The 12,867-nt window shown below is 38.5% G+C and overlaps 1 protein-coding gene across 7 annotated transcripts in view; it reads right to left on the bottom strand.

Moving 5' to 3' along the window:
* Positions 1 to 5,150: 5,150 nt before the first annotated feature.
* LOC101725999 (uncharacterized) overlaps positions 5,151 to 12,867 on the bottom strand; it is a 35,415-nt gene continuing 27,698 nt past the window's right edge. For 6 of the 7 annotated variants that reach the window (XM_087201786.1, XM_087201785.1, XM_021245213.2 and 3 more), the window contains 2 exons: positions 12,306 to 12,388; positions 5,151 to 11,784 (listed from right to left, as the gene is read on the bottom strand). In XM_087201786.1, coding sequence (XP_087057912.1) covers positions 9,919 to 11,784; positions 12,306 to 12,388 — 1,949 coding nt within the window. In that variant the 3' untranslated portion in view covers positions 5,151 to 9,918. The remainder of the gene's footprint in view (positions 11,785 to 12,305; positions 12,389 to 12,867) is intronic. The other variant, XM_021245214.2, reaches the window with a different exon arrangement.

Genomic DNA, 12,867 nt, shown 5'->3' with positions numbered 1-12,867 from the left:
TTTTTTTTTTTTTTTTTGGTACCAGGGATTGAACTCGGGACCCTGCGCTTGCAAGGCAGGCGCTGGAACCACTGAGCTAAATCCCCGGCCCTATTCCTTCCATTTCTATGTGAAGGTTAGGATTAGTTTTTCAATTTTTGACAAGAAGGCATTGGGGGTGGGGAATAGATGGCACTTGTTAAACCATGGTAATTCAGACTATTCAGTACCATCCTTGGATTATTTTGGCTAGTTTTTTGGGTTTTGTTTTGTTTCGTTTTGTTTTACAGGGTCTCATTGTGTAGTTCAGGCTGGCCTGGGACTCACTATGTAGCCCAGGTTCAAGGCAATCCTCTTGCCTCAGCTTCCTGAGTGCCAGGATTATAGTGGCTAGTTTTTACTTAGAGTATTTGCATATAAATAAGTTTCCTTTAAATTACTATTACCTAGGACTAATCTATTAGGCAAGAGACAGACAAAGAGAGAGATTGATTTTGACTCATGATTCGAGATCAGGTATCTCCATTGCTCTGGGCTTCTGGCAAGAGTGTCAAACCACATAATGGAGCAAACCACTTACAGCATGATCCAGGAGGCAAAGAGATTGGAGAATGGGACTCCACTGCCCTCTTCATGGGCACACCCCCACCTCATGACCTAGGGCTTCCTGCTAGGTCCTGCTGTTATCTGATCGTTCTTTAGAAATTGCTCACCAATTAAAGGTATTCCAGGCCCTCCTTGCTTCAGACAAAGAATTGGACAAGACAGGCCAAAAACGGTGCCAAAAATTTATTTGAAAAGTGAGGGGTAAAAGGATAAGAGAAAAACTGGCTCTGCAGAGCAAACTTGAGCCAAACGAAAGAGGAAAGGAGAAAAAGAGCAAAATTAAAAGTATACTCTGGTCTAGAAGACATAGTGAGCTACCATGAAGAGTCACAATAGTTGGCTCCTTGTGGCATCCGTGTCATTATATGTTGTCCACATCTCATGGGAGCCTGTTAGAAGTTCCACATATGGGGTTTTGTTGAATTATTTGGAGCTGTTCTAGGATCTTGTAATTGACAGGTCCCACTTATTTTCCCAGCCAGCTCTGCCACATCCTACTTCCTATATCACTGCTTCCCAAAGCTCTACCACCATCAAATAGACACATACACAGCTGTCATCACCTGGAGCTTGAGCAGCTCCCTGCACATCACGAAGACAATGACTAAGGCCAAATAAAGAGGACAAATATCCTAGAATACAGTCCCGTTGTCCAACACAAATGTTTAAGTTTGTTCCTTTTCTCTCAGTCCTTAAAAATGTTTAATTCAGGAGTGGGGGCATAGCTCAGTGGTACAGCCTTGCCTAGTATGGACCTGGGTTTGATTCTTATCACCACAAAAACAAATCAACCCACACCAAAAGAAAACAAAAACTATGCTATGAGGGATTGTGGATGTAGCTCCCTGGTGGAGCACTTAATTGGAATGTGCAAGACCTGAGATTCAAACCTCAATACTAGCAAAAGAAAAAATGCTTAATCTGTTTTTATCCTTTAGGGTTTCTGATGATTGAATCATTACCCCCCCAAAAATATGTTGTTATTCTCAGGCTCAAGGTTTTCTCTGTCTTCAGTATTTAGTCATTTATGTTTGGGCCTATATTTCCTTGGACTTATCATGTATTAGGTCATTGAAATTCTTGAACATCAAGATTTATATTTGTCACCAAATTTGAAGTTTTTCATCATCACTTCTTTAAAAAGTTGTATCACAGCCTACTTTCCCCTCTTATAGGAGGACACTGGTGGCATGAATATTAGCCTCCTGGTACTGCCACATAGGCCCCTTGAGAATATGACAAGACTACAGTAGCCTGAATAATTATGGATTACATTCCAAACATTTTGAGTATTATGTTGTAGCGTCCTGGGTACTTACACCCTATGGAGAGGGTTGAGGATATACAGTGGACTCTTGACTTATGAACTCAATTTGTTTGCAAGGGCTGGTTGTAACTCAGGTTGACTGTAAAGTCAAGACTGTTTTTCCCATATGAAATAATGGAAATACCCATAATGCATTCTGAACCTCCCAATGCACCCCTTAACTAACCTTTTCATAATAAAAAAGGGTTGTATAATGTGCACAATTTACTAGAAACACCAATAACTTTCCTAGTGTTAATCAAAGTTATAAAATGTGCCTAGTTTACCAGAAACAACAATTTCATACCATGCTCACCATCCATTCAAGTTGACATCTTTGGCTTGCAGGAAGGGAGGATGAAATGGAAGGTGTTTATTTTTTGGAAGGAGAGTCCCCTTCCATAAGAACATCGGCAATGTGGCTCTCCGGTGTCCTTTCTCTCCTTGAGAGAGTCTGTAGCCCACTAGGACCTGCTTGTGGCTAAGTCTTGACCTTTTCAGAACTAAAAACTGGTCTAAAATGGTCTGTTTCTGTCTTTTAACACTGTTCTGTAGTTATGATATGACATCGTTATTAAGCAAGTGAATGCAACAATTGTTTTTTTCTCTATCTGGGTAGGTCCGTCCTCTCTACAATTGTTTGTAGTTCTGTCCATTTTTTCAGGATTTCCTTTATTTCAGAAAAACTTTGCTGCACTGATTGCTGATACTCTCCCTCCTCAGAAAGCTCCTCAGCTGCCATTCTTTCTTGCTCAGCCAGAAGTTGCTGAAATTCCCCTGTAGACAATTCCTCTGAGTGTTCCTCCACCAGTTCCTCAACATCACCACTGTCCACCTGCAAGCCTATGGACTCTGCTGTAGTGACAATGTCATCAACCACAGGATCAACTGAAGGCTCAAGCTCCTCTACACAGCCTTCAAAGTTTCTCTCCTATACAATTTTAGGCCACACTTTCTTCCAGGCAGATTTCAGTGTCCTTAGACATTGGCCCAGGATTTCTCAATTTGCCCCACACAGGAAAGACCAGCATTCAGGTTGTAACTCAAGACTTTGGTCTTAAGTTAAAACTAAAATTGTAGCTGTAACTCAAGTTGTTCATATGTGAGGCCAGTTTTAACTCAAGTGTCCACTGTAGCTGTGTTTGAGCACTGGCCTAGCATGTCTGAGGCCTGCACTTTAATGCCCACCCCTGCAACCTATCAATCCTATAGAGAATGTACTTTATTTTTAAAAGTCAGGCAATTACTCAGTTGGGTTTAGCTTGCAAGTTTGAACCAGCACTGTGTGGGTTGTGACATCGGTGTGAGTTGTGTTTTCAAAGACGTTGCAGTACTTTTGGAGTCTCTACCTAAAGGTGAGTAGAGTGTGGTTGTCTTGTCTCCTGCTCAGGTTCACAATGCCTGGCAGATCTTGCTGTCACCACAGGACTGCTTAAGGGTAGGGGCAAATGAAAATGAAATCCACCTCTATCTCACTGAGCATGAGGAAGACTCCTCCCTGTGGGCTGTGCCAGATACTGGAGAGCTTTGTGAGCTTTCTTTGGTGCCTGTGTCCACTTCTGGGTGTTTTGGCTGTACAGTTTAGATCAGATGATACTGAAGGGGGAAGTTGCACTGTTTGCTGATATTCTGAAATTTCATGGATTTTTCCGCTTATTTCCTACTACTATTTCCTATTATTTACTATTTATTTCTCAGATTGTTCAAAAGCTTCCCCATGCATTCTGTCCAGGTTTTAGACCTGCATTCACTGAGACAGACAGCATACCTGTGCTTACACTATGTGTTATCACTGTAACAAAATATCTGGGTTAAAAGACTTAAGAAGGAAAGATTTTAGCTTATGGTTTCAGAGGTTTCAGTTCATGGTAGCTTGGTCCTATTGTTTTGGTGCCTGTTGACGTGAGACAGCACATCGTGGCAGAAGCATGTGGTGGGGGAAACTTGTTAACTCGTGCTCACTGGGGAGCAAAGAGACAAAGGGCCAGGGTCCCAATATACCTTTCTAGGGAGCACTGGAAACACATACTTAGATGTGTCAGGATCTCCAGAAGAATGCACCATGTACATCACTTTGGTCTCAATTTTATGGAATCCTGAACAGAAATCATGGCTAAGCCATGGCTACAATTCTAACCTACAAGAAGTGTTAACATATCCATGTTGTTAATCCACTGAGAGGCTCAGGTAGGAGGATCGCAAGTTCAAGTCACATCTGGGCAACTTCGTGACTCCCTGTTTCAAAAAATAAAAATGGGTTGGGGATGTAGCTCAGTGTGAAGGCCCTGGGTTCACTCCAGGGGTTTGACTGACCAAAAAACAAAGGGAGAGCAAACACTGATTTATCATAATTGGAAAAGTTAGCAAAGTTTAGGTTATCTTGTGTCCTCTTCATCAGCTGTGTGCTGTGTCTACTAGTCTGTGGATTGCCACTTTCACCTCATGCCATTCTAGAGCAGTCTCTTAGCTAACTTATCAGTCAACACCTGGTCACAAAAATCACTGTGTTCAAAACTGTTTTTATATTTTATGAGAAAGGAATGATATTAAGACTTTTAAAACAGAAACGTCTTCAGGTAATACAGTATATACAATCCAGACTTTTAAGAATGAAAATAATTTAATGACAAAATGATTCACTAAAAAAGTCAAAAGAAAATAATGGAAGTCATTAAAACGACTGCAGTAGGGGCAGGGAATTTAGCTCAGTAGTTCTGCCACCTGCCTCACAAGTGCAAGGTCCGGAGTTCAATCCCAGATACCAAAAAAAAAAAAAAGACTGCAGTAGGTTCCAACTCATCAGTAATTACATCATATACAAATGGACACTATGCAACCATTAAATAACCATAGTTACTTTGGATTTTGACAGTATCAAATCAATGCAATGTGAGATTATGAATCTTGATTCTGATGAAGGAAACTGATAAAATGTGAAATTTGCATAAAGTCTAACATATAATCAATCTTGGAGAATGTTTCCACACATAGACAGAATGTTGCCTTTGGAAGGAATGTTCTAAACAGGTTTGTTAAGTCCATTTAGGATAAAGTATAGCTTAGATCCAATGTTTTCTTATTGATTTTCAGTCAACACAATCTATACATTGTTGAAAGTTGGGTACTTAAAACCCTACTATTTTTGTATTGCTACCTATTTCTTGATTCAGATCTGCTGACACTTCCTTAGCTGCTCTGTTGTCAAGTGCATATATATAAAGAGAGAAACCACAAAAAAAAAAAAAAGGCAAAGCAAAACTTATATAAATATTTTAATACTAAATTTATTGAGACATCATAAGATTAATACAAGTTCCCTTTGGCCTCTACGAGGTGCTCAAAGTGGTGACCATTAGCTTCTAGACATTTATTAGTAAGGTGAACTGCTGGAGTGTGTATACATTTTTTTTGGTGATCTTCCCCCACATATATGTGTGTTACACACACACACATATATATATAAAATGCATATATGTACACACACACACACCACTTTTTTTTTTTGGTACTGGGGATTGAACTCCGGTCCTTGTGCTTGCATAGCAGGTGTTGAAACCACTGAGCTAAATCCCTGGCCACACACTTTTTTTTAAAGACAGGATCTCATACTGTTGCCACAGCTGGGTTCTACCTTGTGATACTCCCACCTCAGCCTCCAAGTAGCTGGAATTATAGGCACATCCCACTGCACCCAGGTAGGTGTTCTATCCTCTTGATGAGATGACCACTTCCTCACCCTCACCTCGTTTTCTCTCATTATAATTTTTGACTTAAAGTCTGTTTTGTCTGATGCAAGTACAGCCACCTCCATTTTCTTTTGGTTTCTATTTGCAAAGCTTATCTTTCCCCATCCCTACTCTTCCCATCTACTTGAGTCCTTAAAGATGAACTGAGTCCCTTGTAGGCAACACACAGATGTGTCTTGTTTCTAATGCAATCAGCCACTATGTCTTTTGATGGGCAAATTTAGCCCATTCAGATTTGAATCAATTATTAAAAGGATCATGCATCACTATCAACTGAAATTTATAGCTGTAATGCAAGGGTGATTCAACATATGCAAAATCAATAAATGTTACACATTACACAACAAAATGAAAGGAAAATCATTGACAAAAAATGCAGAAAAAAATTTTAACAAAATTCAACATATTTTCATATCAGCTTTCAACAAATTAGGTATAGAATGATCATGCCTTAACATAATAGTGACAATATATGACTAGCCAATGGTTATCATCATACACAAACAGTGAAAAGCTCAAAGCTTTTCCTTCAAGAACAGGAACAAGGGTGCCCAGGTACCTTCTGTTAATCATAATACTGCAAGTTCTAGTCATAGTAACTAAGCAAGAAAAAGAAAATACATAAAAATAGAAAAGAAGTAAAATTGTTTGCAGATGACATGATCTTGAATATAGAAAATCCTAATGACCCATGAAAGAATGATCATAATAAATGAATTCAGGAAAGCAGCAGAATACAAAGTCAGCACACAAAAATTAATAGTGTATGCTTATGTACCAATTTCCCCAATGAATGTTAATGATTCAATGCCTAGTGTTCCATTTTTGGAACATCCATGAAACAATGGAACATAATACAATTTTTTCTCTTCAAATTCTTATTCCTTGAATTTTTATTCTTACTCTTTATTCTTATTCCTTGAATTTTTCATAACATTAATTTCATGGAAAAATTCAAAAGATTGCAACCTTCAGTATAAATGGGTTAACTATTATGTATCATAAATATACACTAATAAAAAGTGTTACCATACACCAATAATGAACAGTTGTTCATTGAAAAAGAAATTAAGAGGGCTGGGGATTTAGCTCAGTGGTTCCGGTGCCTGCCTCACAAAAAACAAGGTCCCAAATTCAATCCCCAGTACCAAAAAAAGAAATTAAGAAAATAATTTCATTGACAATAGAAACAAGGGCCAGGGATTTAGCTCAGTGGTGTTGTACCTGCCTGGCAAGAGCAAGGTCCTGAGTCTGATCCCTGGTACCGAGAAAAAAAAAGAAAAAAGAAGTGGACAATAACAACAAACCAATAAAATCCTTAGAAATACATTTAATTAAGGAGAAGAAAGACTGACAAACTGAAACAAAACATTGATTTAGAAAATTAAATAAGAAAATTAAACAAGTTATAAGTAAATGGAAAGTTGGGGCCAGGGATTTAGCTCAGTGTTTCCACTGCCTGCCCCTCACAAGCGCAAAGTCCCGAGTTCAATCCCCAGTACCAAAAAAAAGGAAACTTATCCCATATTCATGGATTGAAATAATATTTGAAAATGTCCAAGGTACCCAAAATGCCAAATTTAATGACATCCTTTTCAAGATTCCAATGGCATTTGTCACACAATTATTTAAAAAATCCTAAAATTCATACAGAAACATAAGAGACTCCGAAAAGCCCAAAAAATCTTAAGCAAGAATAAAAGTAGAGGGCCAGGGATTTAGCTCAGTGGTGCCACCTCCTGCCCCACAAGTCCAAGGGCACAAGTTCTATACCCAGTACCAAAAAAAAAGAATAAAAGTAGAAGTATCACACATCTGGATTTCAAATTATATCACAAAGCTACAGTAATCAAAACAGTATGGGTACTGGCATAAAATCAGATTCACAGACCAATGGAAAGGAACAAAAATCAATAAATGCACAGAAAACTAATTTTGACAAACACCACAAGAATACAACTCAGTTCATATATGGTAATGATTGAAAACTAGATGTCAATATGCAAAAGGATGCAATTGGACCATTATTGCATAACATACACAAAAATCCATTCAAAATGGATTAGACTAAACCTGAGGCTGTGAAACCATAAAACTCCTGGGATGAAACAGGAGAATAGCATCATGACACTGATCTTAGAAACACCAACAACAGAGTCAACAAAGGCAAAAAAACAAACAACAATTTTTTAAAAAGTAAAACTATACCAAACTAAAAACTTTCTTCACAGCAAAGGAAACAACAAATTGAAAAACTATCCATGGTACCTGAGAGAAAATATTTGTAATCCAAATGTCCAATGATGGATTAACATCCTATATATAAAGAATCATAAGGGCCAGGGATTTAGCTCAGTGGTGCTGCCACCTGCCTTGCAAGTGCAAGGTCTTGAGTTCAATCCCCGGTACCTCAAAAAAAAAAGAACCATATAACAGTGAAAAACTAATTTAAAATAGGCAAAGGACCTTCATAATTTTCTAAAAAAGATATGTAAATAGGGCTGGGGATTTAGCTCAGTGACACCACGCCTGCCTCGAAAGTGCAAGGTCCTCAGTTCGATCCCCCCTACCCAAAAAAAAGGTATGTAAGTGATCAACAAGTAGATGATGATTCTTAAAATCACTGGTCATCAGGGAAATGAAAATCAAAACCACAAATGTTATATTACTTCATACATGTTAGGATGGCGCTTATTCTAAAAAATGAGATAATAAGTGTAAGGATGTGAAGGAAACCATAACATTTTGTATACAGCTAAATGGAATCAAAACTAGTGGAGACATCTGAAAAACAGTATGGAAGTTCCTCATAAAATTAAAAATAAAGGGGCCAAGGGCCAGGGATTTAGCTCAGTGGCTCTGCTTCCTGCCTCGCAGACACAAGGTCCCAAGTTCGATCCCTGGCACAAAAATAAATAAATAAATAGATAGATAGATAGATAAATAAATAAATAAAAATAAGAACAAGCACTCCTGTGCAAGCGCAAGGACCCAAGTTCGATCCCTGGTACCAAAAAAAAGAACAACCAAATGATCCCACATATCTAAGCATTCATCCACAGAAATAAAATGACTCCCTAAAGAAATACATGCACTCATGTTCAATGAAGCAGTACTAATAGCCAAGGTATGGAAACAACCTAAGCATTCCTTTATGTGTGACTGGGTAAAGAAAATATGATAAGTATATGTAATGGAATATTTACACTTAAAAAAAGGAAATTCTACCATTAGGACAACAAGGATGATGATTTTTTTTTTTGTAGTACCGAGGATCGATCTCAGGACCTTGTGCTTGCAAGGCAGGTGTGGCGCCACTGAGCTAAATCTCCAACCCAGGACAACAAGGATGAATAAAGGAAGACATTATGCTATGTGAAATAAGCCAAACATAAAAACATAAGCACTGCATGATCGTACTTAAATATGGAATCTAAAAGTCAAACTCAGAAGGAAAAAAATACACCTCGTTATTAGACGCTAGGGGTTGGGGCAACTAAGGAGATATCTGTCAGAAGGCATGAACTTTCAGTTAAAAGATGAAGTTCTTGAGACATTATATACAGCATGTGAATATAGTTAGTAATAAGGTACTGAACACCTGACTTAGCCTTGAGTAGGAAGTGTTTTACAACACCAAAAAAAAGGTCACTATATCATGTAAGAGGTATTTTAATTAGCCTGACTGTGGAAATCATTTCATTTATGTATGTTTTAGTTCTCGGTCATATCTTAGTAAAGGTGGAAGAAAAAGTAGGACTATAATAGAAATTAAGTATTTAAAACTGAAAAGCCATAAAAATTCACAAATATTCAAAACATTTCAAATATTGAAACTGCAAATGCTCAAAATAAATCTATAAAACCACCAAGAAAGTCACGTGTTTGTCAGCATATAAGATTTCAGAACAGAGAAGCAATCCTCATATTCCATACATGAATAGTTTCTCAAGTAAGAATCCCTTTATTAAAGGTTGAGGAATAACATAAACAATGACCTTTTAACATTTCTTACTTTCATGAAGTCTTTGTCCATTGTGCTCTCACAGGCAACCACCAAAGTGCTTCACATGTTGCATCAATAGCTTCTCTCCATTGGAAAAATCTCACATATTTAAGTGAGATCTCAAGACAGAGAAGGCTTTCCATGTTTCTGATATTGTACAGCTTCAAGATGAGTCCTTGCAAGGTGGATTGTAAGCTGACTCTGATGACTTGTTCTTTATATTGTGAATTCTTTCAGGTCTGAAGTAACTGGGACAAATGAACACTATGCATGGCTTACATCGATACAGTTTCTTGCCACTGTGAATCTGAATGTAATACTAAGGCAAGAGGATTTCCGAAAGCAGTTTCCTCATTCCTTGCATCCAAAGGGCTTTTCTCTAGTGTTTTTACATGTTCAGGAAGATGAGAAGAAGTACTGAAGGCTATCCCACAATCCTTATATTTATGGGATTTCTCTGTACTGTGAGTTTTTAAATGTTTACTTAGGTGTGAATAAACAGTAAAGGCTTTGCCACATTCCTTACACTCATAGGGTTTCTCCCCAGTGTGAGTTCGCATGTGAATGTGAAGGTAGGAGGAACATGTAAATGCTTTGCCACACATGTTACACTCAAAGGGCTTCTCTCCAGTATGAATTCTTAAATGTGCAATAAGGTATGAGGAGGAAGCGAAGGCTTTCCCACATTGATCACACTCATACGGTTTCTCTCCCGTGTGACTTCTTATATGTTCAAGGAGGCCTGAAGATGTGGTGAAGGCTTTCCCACATTCTTTACAATCATAGGGCTTCTCCCCAGTGTGAGTCCGCACATGTTTAGTGAGGCCTGAGCGCACAGTGAAGGCCTTCCCACACTCCTCACACTTATGGGGTTTTTCACCTGTGTGAATTCTTATGTGTTTACTTAAGTGTGAGGAAACAGTGAAGGCTTTCCCACATTCCTTACAAATGTAAGGTTTCTCACCAGTATGAGTCCGTATGTGATTGTGAAGGTAGGAGGAACAGGCGAATGCTTTCCCACATACATTACATTCAAAGGGGTTCTCTCCAGTGTGTGTTCGTAGGTGTTTGGTAAGGCTTGTGCGCTCAGTGAAGGCTCTGCCACATTCCTTACACTCATAAGGTTTCTCTCCAGTGTGAGTTCGCATGTGGATGCGAAGGTATGAAGAACATGTAAACGCTTTTCCACATACCTTACACTCAAAAGGCTTCTCTCCAGTGTGGGTTCTTGAATGTGTAATAAGGGATGAAGAAGAAGCAAAAGCCTTCCCACAATGGTCACATTCAAAGGGTCTCTCTCCCGTGTGACTTTTCATGTGTTTAATAAGGCCAGAGGAGGAAGTGAAGGCCTTCCCACACTCCTTACATTCATATGGCTTCTCTCCAGTGTGAGTTGGTAAATGTTTACTAAGGCCAGAGCGCCCTGTGAATGCTTTGCCACAGTCCTTACATTTGTAGGGTTTCAATCCAGTGTGAACTCGAAAGTGATCATTAAGGCATGAAGAATTTCTAAAGCATTTTCCACAAACCTTACATTCAAAAGGCTTCTCTTCAGTGTGCGTTTTTAAGTGCTGAGTTAGTGGATAACACCTAGAAAAGGCTTTTCCGCACTCCTTACACTGATAAGGTTTCTCTCCTGTATGGGTTCGCATATGAATATTAAGATTGGCAGAATATTTAAAACTTTTCCCACATTCCTTGCATTCGTAGGGTTTTTTCCCAGTGTACATTTGAACATGTGCAGCACGACTCATAGAGGGATTAAAAGCCTCACCACACTGTGTCCATTCAAAGAGTTTGTCTTCACTCTGAGTTCTCCCATGTGCCTGAAGCTGTGGCGGCTGACTGACAAAGGCTTGCCTAAAGTCACTGCATTCAAGAGATTTCACTTGTGTGCATGCTGTCTGGTAAGCCACATTCTGAGTCAGACTGAAGTCTCTTCCATACTGACTGAACACAGGAAGTTGGTCTGCACAAGATGTTTCCTTGTGAAGAGCAAGAAAGTCTTTTTTATACTGACCACAATCCCAAGTGTTCCCTCCATTTTGTGTTCCCACATGTGTCAGAAGGCATGAATGTTCTTTGAAGATTTCTCCACAAGGCTGAAGGCCATACAACTTTTCTATGTGCCTGTTCCTTGCCTGTTAACCCAAAAAAAAAAATTTTCCCCAAAGAAATTATTTTTTCAAACTTAGATTCCATAATCATGATGATGATTATGACTTCTGCTATTTTCATTACATGCATAATGTTCCTACCCTCTGAATTTTATTCAATAAGAATGAAGGAATCCAACAGTAGGATCCTATGTCATCTTCTCTAATTTCAAAAGGGTTCTAGCAGATTTTCATGAGTTTTTTTTTTTTTTTTGGAACCAGGGATCGAACTCGGGTCCTTGCACTTGCGCAGCAGGTGACTAAACCACTGAGCTAAATCCCCGGCCTTCATGAGATGATTTTAAAAACTCAATGTCTAGTTACTATACAAGGGTAATGTGCCCCTGAAGGAGCTCTAACATTTCACATCAGGTTTGGGGTATCTTCTCAGAGACACTGCTCCCTGAGGGTGAAGGGTATTTCTCTCAAATGTCTCTTATTTCTATCATAAAACCCCCAATCCTCTCTGAATGTGAAAAATTAGAAGTATCTCTTGTGAGTCTTACCGGTTGTATCTCTTTTGATGTTTTTAACCAAAAAATATCCCGTTGAAGTGCTGTCTCTTTGGTGTGAAGTCGCAGTGCCCATTCTGAAATAAATTATAAAAAACAAAATGTGTTTCCACAATGAAACAGTAGGCTAGAAAAGTTAAAAATAATACAGCTGATTTATATTTTTTCCATACTAAATATGCTAAAAGATAAAGTCATGATATACTTCAGCAGTTTGGTTATATCTAAAGTTTGAAGAGTTTGGGATGTGGCTCTGTGTTAACATGTGCAAGGTCCTGGATTCAATCCCCAGTACAGAAAAAGAAATACTTATAATAATAAATGAAATTTGACAATCCTAAGGTCAAGGGGTCAGAATTTAGAAATTAATATCTTATTCTAAAAACTAAATGTTCTAGCAAAGAGAAACAGTACTATCATAGAAGGAAAGCAGGAAAGATCTGGAAAAACAGCATACATGAAAATCATGAACTCAAAGAAGAAAAGAACAAATGGTTGTGATTGTAAGAAAGACTGGAGAGATGGAAAGTAATGGAGTACTGGGATGTGACAATAT

This window comes from Heterocephalus glaber, unplaced genomic scaffold (assembly GCF_053883595.1).
Source record: "Heterocephalus glaber isolate CG9 unplaced genomic scaffold, H.glaber_assembly_v1.0 deba00001761, whole genome shotgun sequence".
Taxonomy (NCBI): Eukaryota; Metazoa; Chordata; class Mammalia; order Rodentia; family Bathyergidae; genus Heterocephalus; species Heterocephalus glaber.
Note: the sequence above shows the minus strand (reverse complement) of the source record. Positions and strands in the feature narration are given on the sequence as shown.